General features: G+C 56.0%; 1 protein-coding gene across 2 annotated transcripts; it reads left to right on the plus strand.

The window, feature by feature from the left end:
• The first annotated feature begins 1660 nt into the window (after positions 1-1660).
• Positions 1661-27840, plus strand: ZAP70 (zeta chain of T cell receptor associated protein kinase 70). Of its 2 annotated transcripts, XM_073023237.1 has the most exons (15): positions 1661-1824; positions 2064-2142; positions 2725-2788; positions 13092-13514; positions 14172-14332; positions 22258-22396; positions 22498-22585; positions 22669-22715; positions 22916-22967; positions 23883-24075; positions 24615-24821; positions 25459-25651; positions 25742-25882; positions 25980-26092; positions 27359-27840. In XM_073023237.1, exons 4-15 carry the CDS (start codon positions 13113-13115, stop codon positions 27480-27482), a joined length of 1860 nt encoding a protein of 619 aa, XP_072879338.1. In that variant the 5' UTR covers positions 1661-1824; positions 2064-2142; positions 2725-2788; positions 13092-13112; the 3' UTR covers positions 27483-27840. The 2 variants fall into 2 exon arrangements, with proteins under 2 accessions (XP_072879338.1, XP_008006269.1); XM_008008078.3 differs by lacking the exon at positions 2725-2788 and having other exon boundaries at positions 1673-1824.
• Positions 27841-27941: the final 101 nt, after the last annotated feature.

Raw genomic sequence — 27941 nt, forward strand, 5'->3', positions numbered from 1 at the left:
AGAGGCCCAGAAAGGAGGTCCCCAAGAAGGAGGCTTTGGGGTGGGGCGTGAGGGGATCCTCAGGCCGACTGGGGAGCTGAACCTGTTGTAACCGAGCGAGTTATAAACACCACACTTTGAGATGAATTCAGGAGTCCTTTATTAGCCAGTGACTGAGAGACGGTTAGTGCTCAAAATTATCTCAGACCCAAAGAAGGGGCTTGATTTTCTTCTATACTTTGCTTTAGAAAGGGGAGGGGGCAGGGTCTAGTTAAAACAATCTTACAGAAGTAAAGCAGGCAAAAAGTTAAAAGGATAAATGGTTACAGGAAGGCAAACAGTTCCAGGTGCAGGGGCTTTAAATCTATCACAAGGTGAAAGACACGGGGCTTTGGGCGTTACCAACCGGACACAAACACAGGGTCTCTGGGTACTATTAACCAGGAGAATTCCTGGGAACTGCGGATAAAGCTTGCTACAGTATCTTATCAGTTAATTGCATTCTTGGATGTGCTGGGAGTCAGCTTGCACAAGTTAAGTCCTTGAGGAAGGAGGGTGGGTAAAGGGCTGCAAATGAAAGAGCCAAGATGGAGTCTGTCTGGCTCTCTTAGCGAAGGGAGAGTCAATTCAGGTTAAAACAAGGTAGGGTATCACAAGCCCACTTAACAAGAGCAGCAGGACCCCAAGAAGAGCTTTAGGTGTCTCCACAATGGGCCCAGGGCAGTTCCACACAGGTCTCTGAGACCCCACAGACAGGAGAGCTGTGACGACTCCTAGTGCCCAAGAAAGCAAGCAGGTGGTGGGCGAGAGGCTCCCAGAGGCCTTGGGGCACTAGAGGGGAGACGGAGCCGAGAGAGAGTGGCTCTGCAGGCCCCCCTCTGAAAGAGTGCATGAGGTGTGGCCCCAGGCCCAAGGGTAGGTGGGTACCGTCGTGGGGGGTGCACGGGGTGAGGGAAGAGAGGACAGGAAGAGGAAGAGGAGGTGGTGGCCACAGCGGCATAGTGCTCAGCCAGATTCAGCTTCGTGGCAAAGGTCCCCGGTAGGCCGGGCTGGCACTGGGGGTGCCCTGGCTCTGTGTCTTGGCTGGGTGGCTGACTCCTCCTGGAACGCATCCCTGACATCCTCCAGGTGGGGCTGGGGCTCCTATGGGGACACACAGTGCCCAGGCTTCCAGCCTCCCAGCGCTGGCTCCCTGTGGACCCAGCTGCCCCGCACAAGCCTGCGAGCCACCGGAGAGCGAGGGCAGGTTGTCCTTGCTGTCCAGATACCTGGCACAGGAGGGGGTCTCAACCTTCAGGGTATGGGCTGACTCAGTGGGTTTCTCCTCCCTCCAGCTCTAACCTGCCTGTGGAATAAATAAATCACTCCTCTGGGTTGTCTAGCTGGTGCAGGCCCCGGCGCGGCGCCCCTTTGAGGGGAAAATGGGGCATTTTAGTTTCCATGAGCCCTGGGACTCCCCTCCCTCCCACCACTGCTGCCTACCCTCCCGTTCCAGGTACGCAGGCTTCCTTCCGTCTGACGAGTCCTGCTGCTGGAGTCGTCCTTCCTGACCCCTGCCTTTGCTTAGCCTCATCCCCGTCTCTCAGTTCCATCCTGCAGCTGGGCAGGCAGTGCTGGGCCCCGGAAATGCCTTCTTCCTCCCTGGAGCACGTGGCCTGTGATTTTCCTTGAGCACAGCACTTTGTGACTTTGATGTAAACATCAGACACAGCCCCCTTTCCTGTCTTCGCATCCAGGAAATAGGTTCGTTTCAGACAAGCCTGCTTGCTGGAGCTCAGCAGACACCAGGCCTTCCGGCCAGCCCTGGCCCACCGTGGGCCTCAGAGCTGCTACTAGGGCATTCAGGTAAGTGACTGTCCTCGGGCCGTCTGCCCGTGTCCTGCCACCAGGGCCACCCCAGGGGGCTCTGGGAGACCTGGCAGAGGGTGAACGCACCATCCATGAGTGAGAAACTCTGGCGGGGTGTGACGTCCTCCCCCAGAGTGTGTGCGGAGAGTGTGAGTGGCAGGGCCTCCCTCTCAGGCTGGGGGCTCGGCCTGCGGGGAAATCTAGACTGGCTTTGTAAGTCCTGATTCTTCACCCAGAACCGGCTCTCTGTTGGCGTTGGGACCAGAGACCCCACAAGTGGCCTGTTTGCCTGGACATCCACCTGTACGTCCCCAGGTAAGTGGTGCCTGGGTGGAGTGGCACCTGGCCACCGTCTCCGTGGTGGGCTGTGTCTGGAGGAGGAGGACAGAATATTAACCGGGAGTCAGGAGGCTGCTGGGAGGACCAGGAGGGCTGGAGGACTGGGCTGGGTGGTGACCGGCTGGAGATGGAGGCAGACAGGGCGTGTGGCCATGCTGAGGGAAGCAGCTCCCCCTCCAGAGGCTTAGCCGAGCCGGGCTGTTCAGGGGACACAGCGAGGCCTGCTTGGTTCCTGGGCTCCTGCTGGGCCCTGTCTGGCTGCATCCTTGGCTCCCGGAAGCAGAGAAAGCTCCAGAGAAAGCGCAAGTGCACTCTAGTCCCCAGGCCCTGTGAAGATAAGGGGGCTGTTCACCAGGGCCGTGAGCTCCATCAGCAGAATGCTGTCATTCCTGTGACGGGTCCAGGGCAGGCTTGAGCCACTTGTAGCCGAGCTCAGGTTAGAGGAAGACCTGGAGAGAGAAAGAGCAAAACCCCGGGTTCTGCTTAACTACTGTGTGTTCTTGGCAAGTTGCTCAGCCTCTCTGACCTCAGTTTGTGCATCTGTAAATACACATGCAGATACGGGCACCTGGCAGGTACCTGGTTCCTGACTGTTGGCGAGAGGCTGGGAAACGTGTCTCAGGTAGGAAGCATCCCCGACAGGAAAAACACGGGTTCATGAGGGGAGCAGCTCGAGGTGATTCATGATTCTCGTCTTGGTTAGAACAGCAGGCAGACAGGAGGTGCTTAATAATGCCTTGCTGAGAGATCAGGGTCAGGGACTCCTAAGGTGCCCCCTGTGAAGGTGCCTCCTGCTGAATCCGGAGCTTGCTTTCCCTCTTCTCACCGGCCCTCCAGCCTCGGCCCCGCTGCCCTGGCAGTGTTGGCGGGGGTGTTGATGTGCACACTCTGGAGCCTGGGGGCCTGGCTTCACGTTCTGGCTCCGCCGCTCACCAGCTCACCAGCTGTGTGAGTGGGCCAGTCACTGCGTCTCTCTGTGCTTCCCTCCCAGTCACCGCGTCTCCCTGTGCTTCCCTCCCAGTCACCGCGTCTCCCTGTGCTTCCCTCCCAGTCACCGCGTCTCTCTGTGCTTCCCTCCCAGGGCTCTCGGGAGGATAAAGAGACTGACTGTATCCACGGTGCCTGGCACATACAGGTGTGGAGAAACGTCTCGCTAAAACCCTCATTATCCTCACTAGCTCTGGGTGGCCTTGGGCTCTGGACTCCACAGTTCCTGTATATTCTCCGGGGCTGCAGCACCTAGACCACCCCGTGCTGACCGGTCCCTGCCCCACCCCAAGCTACAGGGTTAAGGCAGCCGTTCTCATCAAAGCCAATTTCGCCTCCTCCCATCCCCCTGGGACAGTTGATAGTGCCCGGAGACAGTTTGGGTTTTGACCCAGCGGGTGTTATTGGCATCTAACAGGTCCAGGACAGGAATCCTGTGAACAGCCTACAAGGCCCAGGACAGTCCCACGCTGTCCCCTCGTCTCTTTCAGCCCCTATCCTCCCGACTCACACGGCCTTTTCCCATCTCCCTTTTACAGTCACAGAGCCTGAGGCCCAGAGAGGGACTGCTGGTTGCTGAGGTCACACAGGCAGTGGAGGCCGGAGTTGGGGGCCTCCCTGGAGGGGCGGTGGAGGGGCATTGTTCAATCCACAGACACTTAGAGAGTCTGCTGGGTTCGGGAATCTGACCCTGACCCCGCCCCAGCCCGGCTCTCCAGGGTCTCCTGATAGCCATTTGCTGGAGTGGTTAGTGCTGGCTGCTGCATCAGACACACCTGGGCTCAATCCATGGCGGCCCCTTGCAGGCTGCATGTTCCGAGCGTGACATTGACCTCTCTGAGCCTCAGTTTCTTTAGCTGAGGAGTGGGATAACAGTTCCCACCAAATGGAGTTGTGGTGAGAATTAGAATAAATGACTAATGCTCGTGAAGGGCCAGGCAGTCCCCAGCACAGAGGCTGTTGTGGTTGTCCTTCCACACTTGACAAACAGTTGTGGGGAGGAAGCAGGAGCTTCCATAGAAAACAAGACAAGAGCCGTGGGCCCTGCCTCGGGGAGCTCAGCCTGGTCACAGACCGAGGAGCAGAGACAGAGGCCATCAGGACTGTGATGTGGCAGGATGGGGTCCCTGGAAGTCTAGGGGGGGTGCCTGACCCAGGCTGGGGAGGGGGCGGGGCCCATGGGATGCTTCTGGGAGGATGGGACAACGGAGGAGGCCTGAAGCCTGAGGCCCAGGAGAAGGATGCAGCACTGTTCTGGGCTGAGGGAACAGCTGGTGGCCAGGATCCTCAGGACGGGCCCCTCCTCTCCCACCGTGGCTCAGTGGAGGAAGTCCCTAGGTCCACCGTCCCCGACCCAAGGAAGCCCCTGTGACCCCTCACCCCTACCCAGGTGTCAGGTTCCACGGGTGTTCAGAGGCGTCCCCACCCCCCTCCAGCGGACTGCAGACCTTTGTAGGTACCTGGTATATTGAGCACCTACTCTGTGCCGTGCTGGTATAGGTAGGGGAGCAGGACAGTCTCCACTCCCGTGGTGCTTACATTCTGGCAGGGACAAAGGTACTGTGTCACCAAGTTGATACAATGTCATCTTTTAGGTGGCGAAGAACCATAAAGTTGGGTCAGGGCTAGAGAGAGAAGGAGAGGCTATTTTAGAGAGGGAGGTCAGGGAAGGCCTCCTGGAGGAGGTGACTTAGGCAGAGACCTGAATAAAGTGGAAGGTGTTGGGGGAAGAGTGTCCAGGCAGAGGGAACAGGCAGTACAAAGGCCCTGAGGCTGCACCATGCCTGGTTTGTCCAGGGAACCTGAACGAATAACACGAGGAGGCCCGTGTGGCTGGAGGGGAGTGAGTGGCGGGGGGTGACGGGCATCATGAAAGGGCCTTGGGGGCCGCCCTGAGGACTTGCATTTTCACCCCGAGTGAGGTGGGAGCCTAGAGAGCTTCCAGCACAGAAGAGGAGGGTGTGATGGCATGACGGGGGGCCAGCAAGTCTCACCCCAGGGAGTCCCTGCAGCCCCAGGGCTGGGCACCTTCGCTGGCCCTGCTTTCCAGAGGTCTGGCGAGCTTCACTCGCTGCTCAGGCTGCACCGTGACCATGTGGTGGCTCCACGATCCCACGGTTTGAATCCGATCCCTGCAGTCAGGAAAAACATATGAAGGAGGAGCCTATCGCCATGGCTCACTGCTGCTGTGTGGCTCATGGTGCCACCAAGCTGGCATCTGCTGACCAGTGCCTATGCTGCCTCTGTTGGTAGGCACAGGCGGCCCAAGCACATCTTGGGGATTAAGGAGCAGGAAACACGGCTTCACAGGGACTCAGGGTCTCAGGCGAGGACTGGGGGTTCAGAGAGAGAGAGAGAGCCAGGAGCTGGTGTGGGAACAGGATGGTGGGGGGGCAGTAGGAGGAGGTGGGGGCAGTAGGGGGCCGGGGCCCTGTTCCAGCAGTGCCTTGGGTGGGGACATGTCAAGCCTCTGGCTGGGGGGACACGTGGAGCCTCTGGCTGGGGGGACGCATGGAGCTCGTGCTGCTCCTGCCCGCTACCACCAGGTCCTGTGGCTTTGGTGTGATAGCTCTGCTCTGATGAAGGGCGTGTAATGGGGGCTTTTGATTTTTGATGCCCAGAGAATGTCCTGTGAAACAGTAGACCTTCACGGCTTTGCTGAATAGGTGTGGGAATTAAGTGACGCTGAAAGGGGTCCTTCTATGTGGTCTTCTCGGAGCCTTTAATGTGCTTTTCACAGCATTTGAAACTGTATTTGACCCCTTGACTCTTTTTTCCTTTGAAGTATGTTTGGGGAATCTGATCTCTCCGCAACAGCTGTAATCTAGCACTGCCTTTATCCCAGGAGGCCCGGTGAATGGGGGGTTCCAGGCCTTTACCCCAGGAGGGTGGGTGAATGGGGGGGTTCCAGGCCTTTACCCCAGGAGGGTGGGTGAATGGGGGAGTTCCAGGCCTTTACCCCAGGAGGTCGGGTGAATGGGGGGTGCCAGGCCTTTACCCCAGGAGACTGGGTGAATGGGGGGTTCTAGGCCTTTACCCCAGGAGGCCCGGTGAATGGTGGGGTTCCAGGCCTTTACCCCAGGAGGCTGGGTGAATGGGGGGGGTTCCAGGACTGTGTCCCAGGAGGCCGGGTGAATGGTGGGGTTCCAGGACTCTACCCCAGGAGACTGGGTGAATGGGGGGGTTCCAGGCCTTTACCGCAGGAGGTCGGGTGAATGGTGGGGTGCCAGGCCTTTACCCCAGGAGGCCCGGTGAATGGGGGGTGCCAGGCCTTTACCCCAGGAGACTGGGTGAATGGGGGGTTCCAGGCCTTTACCCCAGGAGGCGGGTGAATGGTGGGGTTCCAGGACTCTACCCCAAGAGACTGGGTGAATGGGGGGGTTCCAGGCCTTTACCCCAGGAGACTGGGTGAATGGGGGGGTTCCAGGACTCTACCACAGGAGGCTGGGTGAATGGGGGGTTCCAGGCCTTTACCCCAGGAGACTGGGTGAATGGGGGGGGGTTCCAGGACTCTACCACAGGAGGCTGGGTGAATGGCGGGGTTCCAGGCCTTTACCCCAGGAGGCCGGGTGAATGGTGAGGTTCCAGGCAGGTCCTTCTGACCAGGTTCCAAGGCTTCCTCCCGTCGTCCTCCCAGGGCCTGGGCTGTGAGCGTGGGGCAGGTGCCCCGTGGCTGCTCTGCTGAGATCTCTCTGCTGGGATCCTGGGGCTGTAAGCTCTGGGAAGGCCAAACTAGGATCTCTGAACTATGAGCTCAAGAGGAAGCTGGCTGGGGTCAGCCTAGGGAGAACCGTAGGCCAGGCTTGGGGAATGAACAGGCTCACTGGGGACTGAGGGTGGGGCTCCTAACCAAGTCCTGCCCGTTGGGGTGGCCCAGGCAGTACGAGGGCCGGGATGGGTCTCAGGGTGGGTGTCTCCTGGGAGGGCCGCGAGTCTGCAGGGACACAGCTGAGAAGAGAAACATCTGATCCCCTGCCTGGGGTCTGGGGTCATCCTGGGGAGCTGCAGATCGGTGCAGCTCACTGACAGCAGGCACTCCGGCTAGCCACTGCATGGCAGATGCTCCCCCCTCTTGCCCCTGGACTTTTCATCTCTGCCACCTCTGCCCACCTCCTCTGGCCTCCCCAGCATCTCTGGCCATGGGGTCCCTGGGAACTTGGGCCCCATGTTTTACTAGTGAGGACAGTCCAGAAAGGCCCCGGGGTGGAAGAAGAGCCGCCCACCACCTGACCTGCCTGCTGTGGGCAGTGCTTGTGATTACGGTTGTCCTCGTGGGCCATGGGACGGGGACGCTGGGATGCAGCCGAGATGCACAGGAAGAGAGCCTGCCTCTGGGACTCCTTAGCCTCGGGTCACAGATGGCAGCCCTGGGCTGGGCACCGAGCCTCCCCCATCTCCTCTTCTGCCCTAACCTGCTTCCAGCTACCCAGGCTGCACCTGTGGCCACGTGGGGAAGAGCTTCTCAAACTGTGTTGGCGACAGTTTCCTGCCACAGCTTCCGGCCCCAGAGACCAGCTTTGCTACCCTGCACCCATGGTCCTTGGACAAGCCCTCAGTTTGCTGCCTCATCCTGCGTCCTCATGCTTTGTGGGAGTGGCTCTAGGAGTCTTCGAGGAAGGGCTGGCTGGGCTGGAGAAGACGGAGGGGAGACAGAAGGGTGCACTAGGTGGAGGGTGCTGTGTGGATAAAAGTATGAACGTCCTTTGAAGGAAAGCAAGTAGCACAGCTCAGCTGGGGCAGCGGGCTGGGGAGATCCAATGCAGTAGACAGTAGGGTCTTGAGCAAGGGAGGCCTGGGGGAAGAATTGCCAAGGAGCAACTTGCAGACTCTGGAGCTCAGCTCTGTGGAAATGGACTGTGGGGTTCAGCCAGCCACAGGCAGCATGAGCGTGCCATCTGGATCTTAGTTGGTTGTATTAATGGAAACAGTTGGTGGCGATCAAAGGAAATGATGCCAGCACCAACCGACCTCAGGCAGGCGAGAGATCTGGGCTCCGGGAGAGGTGGGTGTGGCAGCATGTATGGCTACTGACAGGATGACCCAAGTAAGGGGACGGGGCTGGGGGAAGGAGAGTGAGCAGGATGGTCAGAGGGTGGAGGCAAGCCAGGGGGTTGTGAAGGACCAGAGAGGTCTATGAGGCTCAAGCAGGAGGGAGGAGTCATTGGTGTCGGCCACTCAGGGGACCCAGGATTGAGGAGGTCACGGAGTGCTTGTCTGGTGCACACAGACTGCCAGGGGTGCTCTCAGTGCTGGAGAAGAGCCTAGGGGGTGGGCGCAGACCGTGGGTCTGGCTGAGAAGGCTGGGAGTCAGGGACATGGGGACGGGAGTGTAGACAGCCCTTAATCACTTTTCCTATTTTCATTAGCATTTTAGTGTCCATTGTGTTTGTATCTTCCACTTCCTTTCCCCCTTCATCAAAATTTGGGGTATAAGTTATATACAATAAAATTTTTATATCATTTTAGTGAAAAATTCTGAGATTTGACAAATGCATACAGCCCAGAGACTACCACATCAATCAAAATACAGACTGTTCCCCCGAATTCCCTCCTGCCCTCTGTCATCAATCCTTCCCCGACCCCCAGCACCCAGCAACCCCTGGCGCATTTTCTATCCCTGCAATTCTGTGGGGAATCACAGTTAGTAGCCCTTCAAGCCTGGCTTCTCTAACACAGCCGGAGGCCTTTGCGATGTATCCGTGGAATCGTGTGTCTCCGTATGTCGTTCCACTTACTGCCAGTAGAATTCCATGGTAGGCATGTCCCACGGTGTATCTCATTCATCTGCTGGGACACATTTAAGTTATTCCTAATTTTTGGCAATTGTGGCTAGAACTGCTATAAAGGTTCCTGGGTAGGTTTTTGTGTGAATGTAAATTTCCATTTCTTTAGAGTGAATACCTAGGAGCCCTCATGACTTTTTTTTTCTTTTTTTGAGATGGAGTTTTGCTCTGTTGCCCAGGCCGGAGTGAGGTGGTATGATCTCAGCTCACTGCAACCTCCAACTCCTGGGTTCACGCGATTCTCCTGCCTCAGCCTCCTGAGTAGCTGGGACTGAGTAGCGTGGTGCCCGCCACCACGCCTGGCTAATTTTTGTATTTTATTTTATTTATTTATTTATTTATTTGAGACAGAGTCTTGCTCTGTCACGGCTGGAGTGCCGTGGCACCATCTTGGCTGCAAGCTCTGCCTCCCGGGTTCACGCCATTCTCCTGCCTCAGCCTCCCGAGTAGCTGGGACTACAGGCGCCCGCCACCACGCCTGGCTAATTTCTTTTTTTTTTTTTTTAGTAGAGACAGGGTTTCACTGTGTTAGCCAGGATGGTCTCGATCTCCTGACCTCGTGATCCGCTCGCCTCAGCCTCCCAAAGTGCTGGGATTACAGGTGTGAGTCACCACACCCGGCCCTTAATTTTTGTATTTTAATGGAGACGGGGTTTCACCATGTTGGCCAGGCTGGTCTCAAACTACTGGCCCCATGTGATCCACCCGCCTTGGTCTCCCAAAGTGCTGGGATTACAAGCGTGAGCCACTTCACCCAGCCACTTCGTGACTTTTTAAAAACACTCTTGTGGAATGGTGACCTGTTTCTCCAGGTGGAGCCACAAATGCAGTCCCTTATGAATCTCTGGAACACCCACCTGTCCAGGACCCCCCTCAAGTTTGGTCCTCCCAACCTCACCATCACAATTAATTGGGGTTACAATGCAGATCCTGGCCCCCTCCTCCAGCTACTCTGACCCAGACCTCACCTGATTCCCATTCCAGTACCTTCCTTTCAGCTCCAGAGTCCATCCCTGGACACCCCGGGCAGAGGGAGCCTCTCCTGATTCACAAAAGCATTCATTTTACCCCTTGGTTCCATTTGCATAACTAAGAAGGGCACCCAAGGTCACTTCTCCAGTGCACACTTACGCCTGAGTAGCCTTGCTGGGCCTCTCTTAGCAGAGAAACACCTCATAACCGCTATGGAAAGGTATTTTTTCCCAACATTCTATGAAAACTTACAAATATGCAGAAAATAGAATTAACCGTACACCAGTGACTCACCTGCTAGATTGAACAGTTAATGATTTGCTATAATTGTTTTATCACATACAGTTGATCAACACTGTTTGTGGAGTTCTTATTTGTGAATTCACCTACTTGTTAACAATTGTTTGAAACCCTAAAACCAACGTGGCACTTTTGTGGTCATTCTCAGACATACAGAGTGGCAAAAATATGAGTCACTCGATATGTATGTTCCCACTGAGGATGCACAAGGCAAATGCTCTCACGCTACAGACAAGTGTCTTCTTCATGTTCTTTTTTTTTTTTTCTTTCTTTCTTTTTGAGATGGAGTCTCGCTCTGTCACCCAGGCTGGAGTGCAATGGCGAGATCTCAGCTCACTGCAAGCTCCGCCTCCTGGGTTCACGCCATTCTCCTGCCTCAGCCTCCCAAGTAGCTGGGACTACAGGCGCCTGCCACCACACCTGGCTGATTTTTTTTTTTTTTTTTTTTTTTTTTGTATTTTTAGTAGAGACAGGGTTTCACCGTGTTAGCCAGGATGGTCTCCATCTCCTGACCTCGTGATCTGCCCGCCTCAGCCTCCCAAAGTGCTGGGATTAGAGGCGTGAGCCACCGCACCTGGCCAATCTTTTTCATGTTCTATTTGGTGGTGCCACATATTTTGTTTCTTTATTTTATCTTTTTTTTTTTTTTTTTTTTTTTTTTTGAGATTGGAGTCTCGCACTGTGACCTGGGCTGGAGTGCAGTGGCAGTGGCGTGATCTCGGCTCACTGCAACCCTCCGCCTCCCAGGTTCAAGCAATTCTGCTTCAGCCTCCTGAGTAGCTGGGATTACAGGTGCCCGCCACCATGCCCAGCTAATTTTTTGTATTTTTAGTAGAGACGGAGTTTCACTATGTTGGCCAGGATGGTCTCCAACGCCTGAATTTGTGATCCACCCGCCTTGGCCTCCCAAAGTGCTGGGATTACAGGCGTGAGCCACCGCGCTTGGCCTATTTTATCTTTTTAAAGACAGAGTTTCATGCTTGTTGCCCAGGCTGGAGTGCAGTGGCCTGATCTCGGCTCATTTCAACCTCCACCTCCTGGGTTCAAGAGGTTCTCCTGCCTCAGCGTCCCAAGAAGCTAGGATTACAGGTGCCCGCCACCACCTCTAGCTAATGTTTTGTATTTTTAGTGGAGACAGGGTTTCACCATGTTAGCCAGGCTTGTCTTGAACTCCTGACCTCAAGTGATCCACCCGCCTCAGCCTCCCAAAGTGCTGGATGACAGGCATGAGCCGCCGCACCTGGCCTCACATATTTTGAATGTTTGTGCTTTTTGTTGGTGATTTCACTGGTTAACATGGCCCCCAACCATAGTGCTGAAATGCTGTCTAGCATTCCTAAGGGCCAGAAGGCTGTGTGTGCCTTATGGAGAAAACATGTCAGATAAGCTTATCGTTATAGTGCTGTTGGCTAAGTGTTCAATGTTAGTGAATCAACCAGGTATATTAAATAAGGTACCTTTAAGCAGAAACTCGCAAAAAAACAAGGTTATGTCTTGATCAGTTGATGAAAATGTAAACAGAGGCTCCTAGGAATCTAACTCTACATTTCCCCTAGGACGGATAGTTCTATATTTGCTAGTTCAGTGTTTACGTTGACTTTATAGAACTGCGGAGAACAACAGGAGTCAACTGCGTCTCTCTGGATGTCTAACCTTTTATCCGTCCCTCTCGCTCTGTGTGTCCATCCATCAGTGTTATTTTGGGGGGTGCTCTCAAACTAGATTACAGTCCTCAGTTCCCATCACTCCTAAACATTTCTGCACGCAGATTGTTACCTAGGGTTCAATATTTTATGTTTCTTTTTTAATTGAGGGAGGCAAATACAATTAAATGAACACATCTTAAGTGTACATTCTCTTAGTTTTGGCAAGATCAGACCCTTGTGTAACCCAAGCCCTGTGAATATACAGGACGTCACCATCACCCCAGAAAGTTGAGGGCAGGCAGTTTTAAGTTATCTGCCTTACCAGATGTCCATCTGTCTAAATAGCCTTAATTCCTCCTCCCCTCAATCACACGTTTTGTTTGTTTAATAGCTGTATCAAAGTTCACTTTGAGATTAAACCCTAATGTATTTAACCAGTCCCCTAGGGATGGATATTCAAATTAGCATATGCTCCGTAGAAACTTGCCAAGGAAGGCAGAGGACAAGGCGAGGGGGGCCTGCTAAGGCCGAGGGGAAAGGGTCAGCGGAAGGGACAGGGGAGGCTGAGAGGTAGGGCCCTTGGGTGAACAAAGCTGGGTGCGGCCTCAGGGCTTCAGTGCATGTCGTCCCCTCTGCCTGATGCGCTGTCCCGCGCGCTTTTTGAAAAGTTGTCTCCTCCTCCTTCAGATCTCCACTCAAATGCTAGCTCCTCGGAGAAGGTGACCGTCCTAGCCAGAGCCACCTCCTCACTCTCTTCATGTCACTCTACTTATTTCCTTTGTAATGCCGACCTCAGTCTGTAATGATTGTTTTTGTTTCTTTCTCAAAACCATCTCAGGCTCTCCCTCCATAGTGTTGCGTTCCGGAGGGCGGGGTGGGACCGCGTCTGCCTCGAGCGTGCATATCCCCAGCACTGGGCCTGAAACGCAAGAATTCAGCACGTGGGTGGGACACGAAGGGATGGGTACAGGTGTTGGTGCTTGGGGACCAGTTGGCGTGCCTGAGTGTCCACATGATGTCTCTGGAAAGTCAGAGGGGGGTTTGGGACTTCTGGATCTGTGCCCAGCAGGCTGCAGCTTCTCTCCAGGTTGACGGGCACAGAGCAGCTCTGCCCCCTTGGCGCGCTCAGCCTGCGGCAGTGATGCCCTCCATGCAGAGTCTCTTGCCCCGTCTCTGGGCCCCACGCACCGGGTTCAGGAAGGCCCTGATGTGCCTCCGACCCTCTGTGAATCCGCAGGTTTGGGGAGGCCCAGGGGCGATGCCAGACCCCGCGGCGCACCTGCCCTTCTTCTACGGCAGCATCTCGCGCTCCGAGGCCGAGGAGCACCTGAAGCTGGCGGGCATGGCGGACGGGCTCTTCCTGCTGCGCCAGTGCCTGCGCTCGCTGGGCGGCTATGTGCTGTCGCTCGTGCACGACGTGCGCTTCCACCACTTTCCCATCGAGCGCCAGCTCAACGGCACCTACGCCATCGCGGGCGGCAAGGCTCACTGCGGACCAGCTGAGCTCTGCGAGTTCTACTCGCGCGACCCCGACGGGCTGCCCTGCAACCTGCGTAAGCCGTGCAACCGGCCGTCGGGCCTGGAGCCGCAGCCGGGCGTCTTCGACTGCCTGCGCGACGCCATGGTGCGCGACTACGTGCGCCAGACCTGGAAGCTGGAGGTGAGAGCGTGGCCCGGGGCGCGGGGTCTGGAGAGGCGTGGCCCGAGGGGGGCAGTGCGGGGTTTTGGGGGATAGGAGGGAGGACAAGGTCGTCTTCCCCATTCAGCCCCCTTTGGAAGCTGGAGAGGTGGGGCACTGGTTGGGGAAGAAGCTGAAAGGAGGCCTCAGAGGTAGGGGCTCCGTGGTGGCGGTCGCCTTCCGCAGGCTGAGCGATGTTACGGTGCGCTACTGTGCCAGATGGGAAGGTGGAGGGATGCACTGGGCCGGGCGAAGGCGAGGCTTAGACTGGGGGCGGGGCTGAGAGGAGGGTGCGCGGGGCTAGGGTGAGCCTTTAGGGTAGGGCCGCTGTCTGGGAAGATGGGCTGTAGTCTTGCACAGCCTGAGTGACGCCACCGTGCACAACCACCTGAATTAGGTCTTCAAGCTGGAGATACGCTTGGGGCCGTGCTGGAAGGTGGGGGTGGTTCCTCCCTGGCTGGACTGGGGAGGGGACCATGGAGGTGGCAAGGAAGTGGTCCTCGACAACCTGCATAACACGCGCTAGGGACGCCTGGGTGAGGTGGGGTGGGGAGTCCTCTGGGACGGGGCTCCCAGAAGGGGGTTCCTGTGGGGAGCACTTGGCCACACCTACAGACCTCCTCGACTCTGCTTTTATAGGGCGAGGCCCTGGAGCAGGCCATCATCAGCCAGGCACCGCAGGTGGAGAAACTTATTGCTACGACGGCCCACGAGCGGATGCCCTGGTACCACAGCAGCCTGACGCGGGAGGAGGCCGAGCGCAAACTTTACTCTGGGACCCAGACCGACGGCAAGTTCCTGTATGTGGGGCCCGGGGTTTGGGTGCGGTGAGGACTGGGGCTCGTTGGCAGGGATCCTGGGGACTGGGGCAGACTTGAGCGTGCAGGTGGGCCGTGAGGGTGTGCCTGTGCTCCCGTGTGCAAGTGGGTTGTGCGTTTCTGATGTGCAAAGCAGCTTGCGCATGGGGAAGTAGAGGCAGTGACCAGGAAAGCTTCCAGAGTCGGTCCCTTGGCCTGGCTTGGAATCCCGCTTCTGCCACCTGCTGGCTGTGGCCCTTGGGCAAGTAGCAGACCTTGTTTGTCTGCCTGTTTCCCCTCCTTCAATCAACAAATATTTACTGAATACCTACTGTGTATCAGACACTGAGGACACGGCGATGAGCCAGACAGACACAGTGCCTGTCTTCATGGGGGCAGGTGGACAAGAAAAAGAGTCAATAAAATAGAGACCCTGTCAGATGGTAGTCAGTGCCATGTGTGCAGGTGGGGAGGGGTCGCAATTTGAGATTAGGTGGTCGGAAGAGGCCTTCCGGAGAAGGTGGCTTTTGAGTAAGGGAAAGAAGCTGAGGAGTGAGCTGTGCAGCTTTCAGGGGGAAAGGTGTTCCTGAAAAATGCAATGACTGGTGCAAAGATCAGGAAGCAGGAGTCTACCTGGTGTGTTCCGGAAACACTGCCATGTGCCTGGAGCTGCGTGAGTGAGGGGGAGAATGGGAGGAGGTGATGGGCAGGGCAGGGACTTCAGCTTTTCCCCTAAGTGAGGTGGGATCCCCGGGAGAGTGATGAAGCAGCCCCCTCTAACTGTCCTGTGGTTGACAGCAGTACCTCCCCCCGGGGTCCTCTAGGAGGATTACATGAATTAGTATGTGTGAAGCGAGAGGATGGTAACTGACATAGGAAAAATGTGGTAAATGTTAGCTTTTATATGTGGGTGAACGTGCGTGTCTGAGCCGCAGCTGAGGCTGTGTGGCTGTTTGTGAATTTGTTAATGTGAAAAAAATCTCTCAAAAGCTCTTCTCAAAACTCTGAGTGTTCGTTCTGGTTTGGACACGGGATCTTTTCTATAACAGATGGTGTCCAGGTGCAGCTGAGGTCACTCCGGCCTCAGAATACAGAGAAACTGGTGCTGCCTCTTTCCCATGACCTCAGGAAGCCCAGTGTTTTCCCCCAAGAAATCTGTGGGGACAATTCCTGGGCCTTCCTTCTCGTGAGTGCTTCTTGGCCTGAGCCCCTGCCCGGCAGATCCCTCGGGTCACCTGCTTCCCCCAGGGCTGTTTCCTCTCCTGAGGTCAACCCACTTGGAGGAAGTGACCACATCCCTTGATTTTCCTCACCCATGTGAAGTTTCTGTAGATTGCCTGCAGGCTTCTTCGCAAGATGCAGCTCCCTCTCCAAAATTCTGTTGTGGGCTGATAAAACAACTCTTTTTACCCTACCATACAGATTCAGATTTAGGCTGTAAATTGGAGTGGAGTTTCCAAGGCTTCTGAGGGAGTTCTTAGATACATGTTGCAGATAATACTCAACTGCTGGCACAACTTCTGAACAGCTCAGGACAGGGCTGTTTTCTCTAAGAGGAAACCTTTGCATTTGTATCAGTTAGCTTTTGCTACGTAACAAACAGCCCTAAGATTTATTGGCTCAAAATGACAGTTATTACTCTTCCCGATTCTGTGAGCTAACTAAGCAGTTCTGGTTTGGGTCATCTAGGCTGGTCCTGAATAGGCTGGGATGGCTACACTCACATGACTGGCCATTGGCTCAGTGTCACCTGGGTGATGGGGATGAGCTGGTCCAGTGGAGTCATCATCCAGCAAGGAGCTGGGGCTTGTTCGTGTGGTGGTGGCGCAGGGTTCCCAAGATCAGTCAGAGAGGAGAGGGCAAGTTCAAGCCTTTGTTTCTGTAATGTCACTGATGTCCTATTGGCCAAAGCAAGTCACATGACCAAAACCAAAGTCACTGTAGGGAAGGGACTCCCTAAGGGAGAGGAATGCAGGGAGCCCTTTTTGCAAAAGGTTGGTTGTAGGATTGGACCAAGGGGGTTGTCGTGAAGCTATGGGCACTGTGAACATGGGTGCTGGGGGCTGTCTCTCTTTCCTTTTGGACTGTCAGCCTGAGGGCGGGGGCTGCATCTGGAGGGCTCCGTCTTGCAGTACATGGTGATGGCTGGTCCAGGTGTTACCCACCTTCCTCCAGATGTTGCATCACCCCACCCCAGGTGTGACCCTCGCCAAGAGGTTACTAACATTAGCTCACACGTCTCCCGTGCTCATATCCCCCTCGTCCAGACATGCTACCCCAGGTGCCTGAGAGTCCAGGGGCTCTCCCCAGGCTGGACACAAAGAAGGCTCTAAGCCCTTCCTATTGATGTAGCTGATTCTTTCCTCCCGTCTCTGCTTTCTCCTTCATAAAATGTAAACTCATCTGTCTTTGATTTTATAATCTGAGTTTCTACTCTGGTTTCCCCCTACATCCCCAATGTAGCTTTTCATCCCCGCAGTCTCTGCCTCTCTTCTTAGTTTTCCTTTCTTGTTCTCTTTCCCTCCCCACCCCCATCTCTCTTCTTCATCCTGCACTCACACACACACATACAGGTCATGATTCTGCCACTGTATTGGCTTAAAAATTTCCCCCAGATTCCCTAAAGCCTCCTGAGAGTGACAGAGAATTCTAGGGGGTGAGAGAGTGAGTGGAGGATTGAGCAGGTGGGATTTGGGCCCCCATTCCACTTGAATGACAACAGCAGCTCAGCTTTGATCTGTTTGCTATCTTAGGTTTCCACATACAGTATTGTGTGGCAAAGGTTTCACTGCCCAAAGGAAAAGTTCAAACACTTTTTGTGTACCACAGCAGAGCTCATGACAGGCTTAGAGTTAACCAGTCTACTGAGATTAGAGGAGTCTCAGGAGAGCCAGGGTCAACAGCTTTAAGCAGCTGTCTGTGCATTGCATGTCAAACTGGCGTGCCATCTCCCAGGCAAATAGGACCAGCGTTGGCGGTGGGAGGAAGTGGCTAGGAAGGAGAGATGCCCAGCATCTGGGCATGACATAGAGCCTATGGCTGGCAGTGAGGTCCAGAAACAGCTGGCACAGTGGTATGAGGGACAGTGACCATTCTGGGTAAATGTCAAGACACCAGAAGCAGCTACAAGGAACCCGGCTCCTGGAAAATTAGGCAAGGCACGCTTTGGGCAGAAACTGTGAGAGCTGCTTCTTGCGGTTCCTGAAGTCTATAACAGCTTTCTCAGGGTTCGGGGTGTGAGAGGAAAACACGTGCCACTCAGGCCTGGAGTGAAGACCAGGACCATGCTTACCGTTGAGCACAGTTCATAGTTGCCAAAGAACGGACGGAATTGTACCCAAGCCTGTGCGCTGCCAATGCTGGCCTGTTTCTGTGTTATTGGCAACATTTTATGGAATTGGCTGATTTGACTTGAAAAGAAACTTGCCCTGGAAAGGGCCTTTAAGAGAGTACATTGTCGGCCGGGTGCGGTGGCTGAAGCCTGTAATCCTAGCACTTTGGGAGGCCGAGACGGGCGGATCACAAGGTCAGGAGATTGAGACCATCCTGGCTAATCCGGTGAAACCCTGTCTCTACTAAAAAATACAAAAAACTAGCCGGGCGAGGTGGTGGGCGCCTGTAGTCCCAGCTACTCCGGAGGCTGAGCCAGGAGAATGGCGTGAACCCAGGAGGCGGAGCTTGCAGTGAGCTGAGATCCGGCCACTGCACTCCAGCCTGGGCGACAGAGCGAGACTCCATCTCAAAAAAAAAAAAAAAAAAAAAAAGTACATTGTCCAGTGTTTCTTTTTTTGAGTCGGAGTCTTGCTGTGTCACCCAGACTGGAGTGCACTGGTGCAATCTCAGCTCACTGCAACCTCTGCCCCCTGGGTTCAGTGATTCTCTTGCCTCAGCTTACCTGAGTAGCTGGGACTACAGGTGTGCACCACCACGCCCGGCTAATTTTTGTGTTTTTGTTAGAGACAGGGTTTTGCCATATTGGCCAGGCTGGTCTCAAACTCCTGATCTCAGGTGATCCGCCCGCCTCGGCCTCCCAAAGTGCTGGGATTACAGGCGTGAGCCACCACACCTGGCCTGTCAAGTGTTTCTTATCCTCTCCTGGACTGCAGACCTCTTTGGAATCCTACTGACTGCCCCTTTCACAATCCCCCAAAACATATTCACCTCAAGGACTTTGCAGATAGTTATACAAGATCATGGTTGGTCCTGAACCTCGTCCTTCGAACACTTTTCAGGTTAAGAAGTTATGATTTAGACCAATTATCTCATTTTATACATAAGGAAACCGAAGCACAGCGAGGATTAGCAGTTTATTCAGGGTTTCACAGATAATCTGTGACAGAGCTGGGTGTTAGTCCTAGGTAGCAATTAACTGTAGAGTGAGAAATGCATTTGAATCCTGGCTCCACCTCCCACCTCTTACCAACTCTGCAATTTAGGCAAGATACATAATCTTGTGCCTCAGTTTCCTCATCTGCAAAATGGAGATAACAATATTACCTACTTTGTGGGGAGTACTGTGATTATAGGACAAATATGTGATGAATTTAGAACCAAATGGTAGCTCTTTTTTTTTTTTTTTTTTTTACAATCATGAACCAGAGACAGATGCAGCTCTTAAAGGTTCTATGTATTATTTTAAGAGCAGAGATACAAGTTGATTTTTTAGCCTGTGCTTCTGGCTTAAGTGCAAGTTCCAACTGCAAGAACAAAGAACTGCCACTATCTAGCATTTTTTTTTTTTTTTTTTTTTTTGTAAATAAAGTAGAACTTATGGTACTGAAATATATGTGGTGATAACATCAAGGTCTTAGCCTGTGTGGTTATTATCTGGGAATTTGCAGCTGCTCTTTATGAACTCACGTGTCTCTTTCCAAAGAGTGTATTGGTTAGCATTTGCTGTGTAACAATGTGCTGTATTCACACCCTGAAATGTAGTGGCTTAAAACAATGGTCATTTACAGCTGGGTGTGGTGGCTCACACCTGTAATCTCAGCACTTTGGGAGGCTGAGGTGGGCAGATCACCTAAGGTCAGGAGCTTGAGACCAGCCTGGCCAACATGGTGAAACCTTATCTCTACTAAAAATACAAAAATTAGCTGGGTATGATGGTGAATGCCTGTGATCCCAGCTACTCGGGAGGCTGAGGCTGGAGAATTGCTTGAATCCGGGAGGTGGAGGTTGCAGTAAGCCAAGATCATACCATTGCACTCCAACCTGAGTGACAAGAGCAAAACTCTGTCTCAAACAAACAAACAAACACTAGTCATTTATTCACTCTTGTTTTACTTGACAATTTGGCTGGTTTCCTTGGTAATTTGGGTTGAGTTCAGCTGGGTGCCTCTTCTGCTGGGTTTTTGAGCTTACTCATGTGGCCACAGCCAGCTGGAAGATTGGCTGGAGCTGGATGGTCTCTGGGATGGCCTCACTCACATGAATGGCTATTGGCCACTCATGTGGGGCACTTTGGTTCTCCTCCATGGGCCTTCTCTAGCAGGCTAGCTTAGACTCATTCTCATGGTGTTTGGAGAGCTGCCAGGAAAAGCAAGTGAGGGCAGGCCAACCTCAGTGCTCAACTACTTTTCAAGTCTCTGCTTGTGTCATGTTTGCTAATGTCCTGTTAGCAAGGCACAAGTCAAACCCTGATTCAGGAGACAGAGGAGGAGACCCCACCTATTGATGCAAAGAGCTCCCTAATATTGTGGCTGTTTTTCTCCAATATTCCACATAGAAGTTTAAATAAACAAGCAGGAAATTATTAGTTCCAGAAGAAAGAATGAAAGAGACAGACGGAGGGCCGGACACGGTGGCTCATGCCTGTAATCCCAGCACTTTGGGAGGCCAAGGTGGGCAGATCACGAGGTCAGGAGATCAAGACCATCCTGGCTAACACGGTGAAACCCCATCTCTACTAAAAATACAAAAAATGAGCTGGGCGTGGTGGCAGTCGCCTGTAGTCCCAGCTACTCGGAACCCGGGAGGCAGAGCTTGCAGTGAGCCGAGATCGTGCCACCGTACTCCAGCCCGGGCGGCGGAGCGAGACTCCATCTCAAAAACACAAACAAGCAAAACAAAAACAAAAACCAAAAAAAAAAAAAAAACGAAGAGACAGAGGAGGGGAGATGGGAGGGGAGGTTTGCTGTTTGTTGGTGAGTGACTTGGCATCGAGTCTCCGTTGTCAGTTTAAAACTTCAGGTTGTGACCCTTAGGAGGTGTTTTCACTTCTCACAGTCCCTGGAGACCATCGCCTCCCAGCCAGCCTGCCAGCTGCCTCTGACTGCCACAGCTCCGAGACCCCCAGGGCCAACAGCCCTCCCTCCTCGCTGGAAAGCTGCACTTAACAGGAGCTTGTGCCAGTGACTCAGAATAGAAATGTTTTGTGGGAGATGTTGACTGGTGTCACTGTGGGGTTTCACGTGATGGCGTTGCATCTGCTGTCCCCGCCTCATGTCTCTGTGGGACGTTTGTTTCCTAATTTGTGGCAGGCTTCTCTTCCTTGCCCTTTTGTGTGCCCTCATTGCCCCCTGCCTTGATTTCCCATCTCTCCACGTTGTCTCCAGACTGTTGTGGGCTAGCCTGGGAACTGCCCCACTCTTCACTGCACTGTTCTTTGGGGAACATGCTGTCCAGGAATGGAGGGGATGGTCACAGCTGGACCTCTCTGCCTCACTCAGGGGACATTTCCTAAGGAAGGGCCTCATTGCAAGGTGGGCCCATGGCTGCCTTGCTCACTGCCATATCCCTGCACTCAGAACAGTGCCTGGCCTATGGTCCATAGTCCGTAAAAACTTGTCCAGTGAATGAACACCCACAGGCAGGGCCAGGCCTGGTCTGAGAATTTGCACCTTGGAGGGTGCAGCTCACAGGCCATCCCAAGGGCTCTTCTGTAGGGCAGTGCAATCCCTGAGATCAGGAGTTGTGTGCTTTTGCCCTCCACAGCTTCCAAGGGGCCAGCTGCCCTCCCTCCTCACTGGAAAGCTATACCTGATCCTGCAGTAGAGGCTTGTGCCAGTGACCCCAGACAAAACTGTTTTGTGGGGGATGCTGATTGGTGTCACTGTGGGGCTTCATGTGAGGGTGCCAGTGTCTGACACTAAGTTAGTCTGTGTGTATGGGGGATGTGTGTGTCCTCAGGGCTGGAGGGGATGGGGGGACAGTTTCTCACCCCACAAACACACCACCTTTGAGGGGCTCAATTCCCATCACAGACGTGGAAGATTTACATATTTATTGTGACAAAATTCCAGCAGAAAGCAATTGAGGGTCTCATTCTAGGAAAGGTCCCTCTGTTATGGAACTGGTCAGTCTTGTGATGAGAAAGTGACTTGTTCTGATTTGCACAGGGTGCCCTGTGAGCTGGTCATGAAGCTGCACCTACCTGTGTGGGTCTAGTTGGAAGAGGCTTTCTCTTCCCAGGAGAATGGTGCTGGGTCCACCTGTTGAAGGCTCTGTGTCTGTCGTAGAAGACCAAGTGCCCCCCATGGTTGGCTGACTGTGTGGCCAAGTGTACCCTCAATGAGTGCCTGTGGATGGCTCTCTCCCTGTGGATGGCAAGTGTCTGGCCATGGATGGCCAAGTGTTCAGCCATGGGGGACCAGGTGTTCCCCAGTGGATGAGTGTCCCCCTCCTCCATGGCTGAGTGTCCACTGCAGGTGGACAGGTATTCCCTGTGAATGGCCATCTGTTGGCTCTTGGAGGACTGTGCATTTTCCTGGGAACACAGCCATGGCCCCTTCACCGCCCTCTGTCACTTAGCCCATCATCAGCAGATCTGGAGGTGATGGGGGCCTGGCCTGGCTTCCCCAGTCCCTGCAGCTTCTCTGCAAGGCTCCTGGGTGTGGAGCCCATAGGGTGTGTGTGGGGGGAACTGGGGCACGGTAGGAGGCCCCCAGGTGGCTCTAGGGGTTACATCCCTTCCCTTCCCCTGCCAGGCTGAGGCCGCGGAAGGAGCAGGGCACGTATGCCCTGTCCCTCATCTATGGGAAGACGGTGTACCACTACCTCATCAGCCAAGACAAGGCGGGCAAGTACTGCATTCCCGAGGGCACCAAGTTTGACACGCTCTGGCAGGTAGGCCGCCCGTGCAGCTTGTTCTGGGAGATGCTGTATTCCGATGGGGTGCCGGGCTCCGGGGAGGAGAGGAGCCTCTGCCAGCTGCGTGCTCCCTGCAGCTGGTGGAGTATCTGAAGCTGAAGGCAGACGGGCTCATCTACTGCCTGAAGGAGGCCTGTCCCAACAGCAGCGCCAGCAGCGCCTCAGGTGCCTGCAGCGGGCGGGCGGGCGGTGGGCGGGGCGGCGGGAGACCTGGCCCCCAGCCCTCACTGGCCCTTCTGCTCCCCCAGGGGCTGCTGCTCCCACGCTCCCAGCCCACCCATCCACGTTCACTCACGTGAGTTGGGGGCACCTGGAGTGTGGCCTTGGGGACAGAGCTGGGGGGTGGCTGTGGGGGAGGTTGGGGTGGAGGCTGGGGTGCCTGTGGAGCAGAAAAGGCTGTCTCGCCGCTGTCTCTGGGAGTCCTCGGTGGACATGGGTCTCATGAGAGGGGATGGACGTCCCCAGCTCAGGCCTTGCTGACTCTGTGGCCTTTAGCCTCAGAGACGGATCGACACCCTCAACTCAGATGGATACACCCCTGAGCCAGGTGAGCGGGCAGAGGTGGGGGTGTGGGTTGGGGCTCGTGCCAAGCCGAGAGCAGGGTCCCCGTCAGGGCTGTGGGGTTTCACGGGGACGCTGTGGGCCGGGCCAGGCTGTGGCAGTTGGCTTGGTTAACCCGTGACACACATGCGCATGCCCATCACGCCTGCCTGTGCGCATGTACGTCCCAGTGCGTACTGACATGCAGGGAGCACACCTGGCCCCGCCTGGGGCTCCCCAGACACACGTTTGTTGAGCGCCTACCACGTGTCAGTCACGTTCCGAGGTCACTGTGTGTATGAGCCACCGAGCCCTCCTGACGTGCCTTATGAAGTGGCGATGGTGATTACCCTCACTTTACAGATGAGAGAGGGAGGGCTCTGTCTACCGGGATGTGAGGCAGTGGTGGGGGCGGGATGTGAACCCAGGATGGACCCCAGAGCTCACATTCCTAAAATGCTGCGGGTGCTCCTGGGTCTCATGGGTGGGTGCAGACCTGAACATGTGTGTGCACAGAGAAGATACATAGTTACATGTGCACCCAGAAGCTCACCTTCGGAGGCCTTTTCAATGTGGTAGTGTGCTGCATACACGGACAGGGACAGGCCTGGCCATAGGTGTACACATACGAATGCACACACATGCACACCCCAGCTGGCACAGTAACGGTGCCACGTGGATACCAATGCACCTGCCCCTAGAGTCCAGCCTCCTGTGGCCGCACGGTGCACCCGCAGCTGTGGCCAGGAGTGTATGCCAGTGCCTGCGTGTGGATGTGCAGGAACACGCATGGGCACCCACCTGCCTGTGCATGCTCCAGGGACAGCACCCTTGTCTGGGGCTGGTGCTTGTGGGGGCTGAGGCTGCCCTGCTCCCCACGCCCCTGCCCCTGACCTGGGAGTGTACGGCTGTGTGTGCCCAGCACGCGTAACGTCCCCAGAGAAACCGCGGCCGATGCCCATGGACACCAGCGTGTATGAGAGCCCCTACAGCGACCCAGAGGAGCTCAAGGACAAGAAGCTCTTCCTGAAGCGCGATAACCTCCTCATAGCCGACATTGAACTTGGCTGCGGCAACTTTGGCTCAGTGCGCCAGGGCGTGTACCGCATGCGCAAGTATGGCCGCCCCTGCCGTGGTGGGGGCTCCGCCGCATGCGGCAGAGGGGAGCGGCTTCACCAGGCTGTGGGGTGGGAGCCGGGATGTCTGTCTCACAGCAGTTTGCCTGGGAAACAGACTCGGGGGCAGGACATTGCACACTGGAGGATTCCCTGAGAGAGCTCGGGACACCTGAGCGGGGTGGGATGTGGGCCTGGGCAGGGGGAGGTGGCTGAGCTGCAGTTACGCAACCCAGTGGAGCTGCAGTGGGGTCCCCGATCCGTGAGTCCGCTGGCCCCTGACAGGCTGCCCCTGGGGAGGGTGTCACTTTGGATTCCTTTTGGTGATGGGCTGTTCCCGGCGAGCAACCCGGCTGGGAGCTGTCCTCAGCAGACACTCCCGGCCACAGGGACATTGAGCGCCTGGGTCCCAACCTGGATGGCCACCGCAGTTGTCTACCGCACAACTCAAGGGAGAAGAGAGATGGGTGGGTGGGGGTGTGGGGCCGAGCAGGGCCCGTGCCCCTTGCCCACACGCCTCCCGTGGCTGGGTTGAGCAGGAAGCAGATTGACGTGGCCATCAAGGTGTTGAAGCAGGGCACGGAGAAGGCGGACACGGAGGAGATGATGCGCGAGGCACAGATCATGCACCAGCTGGACAACCCCTACATCGTGCGGCTCATTGGCGTCTGCCAGGCTGAGGCCCTCATGCTGGTCATGGAGATGGCTGGCAGCGGGCCGCTGCACAAGTTCCTGGCCGGCAAGAAGTGAGCACCGGGTGGGCCCAGCCATCGGGTGGGTGGGGCCTGGGCTCCGCCTGGGCATGGTGGACACACACCCGCACGCATGCATGTGTGGGAAGGACCTGGCTCAGGGGCAGCGAGGAGGGAGCAAGGGCCTGGGCGGACCTGACGGTTCCTGCCTGGGGGTCCACGTGAGTGGTGCCGTGGCTGCCTCCTCGTGGCAGAGGCAGAGGCGAGCAGTGCGGTGGGTTCTGGGGAGATTCTGATGGCAGAACTGCCAGGGTTTGCTGACCGACTGGGTGTGAGAGGAAGAGGAGCTGCTGGAGAGGACAGTGGCGGAGCCACGTGGGTGTGCACGTGGGGACGGGGACAATCAGGCCACATTATCTTTGAGATGCCCGTGAGACCTCAGCACGTCGGGGGTGCAGGCAGAGGTCTAGACTTGGGAGTCATGGCGTGTGGGTGATCCCTAAAACCTCGAGACTGGATGAAGGCAGGCATTTTGCCTGTTTTGTTCACCGCTGTGTCCCCGGCGGGTACTCAGTAAGCGTTTTTGAACACATGGTCACCTGGCTCATGCCCAGCTGGGTCAGAGAAGCGTGCTTTGCCCCTGGGAACTTGGCTGGTCTCCCAGCTGACCCCGCCTTCCCCATCACCCCAGGGAGGAGATCCCCGTGAGCAATGTGGCCGAGCTGCTGCACCAGGTGTCCATGGGGATGAAGTACCTGGAGGAGAAGAATTTTGTGCACCGTGACCTGGCGGCCCGAAATGTCCTGCTGGTTAACCGGCACTACGCCAAGATCAGCGATTTCGGCCTCTCCAAAGCACTGGGCGCCGATGACAGTTATTACACTGTGAGCCTCTGCCCTGTGATGCCCGTGTGGATAGGCTGGGTGGGTAGAGGGTCCCCGAGCCCTGACCCGGCAGCATCTCCCCCTCCCCAGGCCCGCTCAGCAGGGAAGTGGCCGCTCAAGTGGTACGCACCCGAGTGCATCAACTTCCGCAAGTTCTCCAGCCGCAGCGACGTCTGGAGCTACGGGGTCACCATGTGGGAGGCCTTGTCCTACGGCCAGAAGCCCTACAAGGCAGGCGCGGGCAGAGGCGGGTGGGCGGTGCGGTGGGGAGGGGGAGGAGGAGGAGGACCCTGGTCACTCACAGGTGTCTCGGCCCTGGTTTGAGCAGAAGATGAAGGGGCCGGAGGTCATGGCCTTCATCGAGCAGGGCAAGCGGATGGAGTGCCCATCAGAGTGTCCGCCTGAACTGTACGAACTCATGAGCGACTGCTGGATCTACAAGTGAGTGCCGGTGGGGAGGGGACGCGGCTGGGCTGACCCCTGGGACGTCCTGGTGCCGGATGAGTTGATGTCAACATAATGCCATCCCACCCAAAGCCCTTCACGCAGTTCATGGCCCTTGCAGCCACCCCCTACCCCTCCACCACCCAGCTCTCTGACACACCAGGGTTTGCTGTCCTGCTCCAGTGTGCCCCGCCCTGCCACCCCGCCTGTGGGCCTGTGCCTCAGCATCTAAAACCTCAGTCATCACTCAACACATGGACCCTGCAACACACAAACACATCCATACTCTGCTACTCAACCTATGACACTGACACTCGGGGCATGAGATGGTTCTTCAGTACCCAACACTCCAGTCCCCACCAGCCAGCACGCAGCACCCAGCTACCAGACAGGCGAGCACTCAGGTACCAAATTCTCATCTGTTCCAGCCCCCACCTCTGCCTGGTTGAAGCCCAACCTTCAAACATCTCAACTCCTAACACCGTCAATATCCCAACTTCCCATCAGACAACAGGCAACACACACCCAAACAAGCGGACGCCCTAGACTGCCCATGCAACGTGTGGACACTCTAACTTAGCACGACTCCCCACCGGCCAGCACTTAGGACACTGACACCCAAATACCCAAGCAGCCCAACAGATAGACACCCTCTCTGGCCGGTCCACCCTCCTGTGACACGTGTTAATTCCACCTCCATCAGGAAACACCCAGGGTACCACACCCCAGTAGCCAAAGAGGCTAGCACCTAGCACGCCAACACAGTCCATGGATACCCCATGCCCAGTACCATTAATACTGCAGCTCCCCACTGGCCAGACCCACTGCCGTGCTCCAGGCTTCTGCTGCTCACCAGCCTCGCGCTCCCTCTCGTCTAAGCCCTCGCCCAGCCCACGGATACCCTGGCCCCAGGTGCACGCGCAAAGCATTAGCTTTCTGTATCCCAGGTCCCCATGGTCAATAGCTGCCACTCTGACACCAAGTCCACTCAGTCCCCTGAGTCCTCACTGGTTAACGCTCAGTAGAGGGTCATCCCAGCACCCTGTGTGTGGGCAGCTCTGCCTCTTAGGCTCTGTGGCATCGCCCAACGCTCTCACACCCCAGAGGCCTCTCCACCACCCAGTGTCCCACCACCCTAACAGCCCTGCTGACTCTCTGAGCCCCGAAAGTCTACCTCAGCCAAGCACTGTGCATGCCCACCCTGTAGTGAAGCTGGGTCCGGGGGGTGTGGTCAGCAGCCTGGATGTCCCCCAACCCCCACAGGTGGGAGGATCGCCCCGACTTCCTGACCGTGGAGCAGCGCATGCGGGCCTGTTACTACAGCCTGGCCAGCAAAGCGGAGGAGCCCCCGGGCTGCGCACAGAAGGCCGAGGCTGCCTGTGCCTGAGCTCCCACCACCCAGGGCCTGCAGCCCTCCACGCCGGCTCTTCCCCTGCCTCGGCCCCACCCCAGGCCCTGCAGCCTGGCTGAGCCCTGCTTGGTTGTCTCCACACACAGCGGGGCTGTGGTAGGGGCGTCTCAGGCCGTGCTGGCCTTGCATCCCCTGCCTGGCCCCTGTCCTGTCTGGCTGCGGAGCAGGGAGGCCCCGGAGGGTGGGGCAGTGCAGCCTGGGCTGGTGGCTCCCGGAGGGCCCTGAGCTGAGGGCGCTGCTTACACGGATGCCTTCCTCTGGGCCCTGACCCTGGATCCTGGGTGTCCTCAGTGGTCAGGTGTAGATAACCAGAATAAACGCAACTTCCCTCTTGTCTGAGCGCCCGCATCTTTTCCGGGGTGAGGGGAGGTGCCGGGGAGGGGTGGGTTATGAAAAGTGCAGGGAGGTGACTGTTCTTGTGTGGACTGAGCCTGG

The sequence above is a fragment of the Chlorocebus sabaeus genome, chromosome 14 (genome assembly GCF_047675955.1).
Source record: "Chlorocebus sabaeus isolate Y175 chromosome 14, mChlSab1.0.hap1, whole genome shotgun sequence".
NCBI classification, from domain to species: Eukaryota; Metazoa; Chordata; class Mammalia; order Primates; family Cercopithecidae; genus Chlorocebus; species Chlorocebus sabaeus.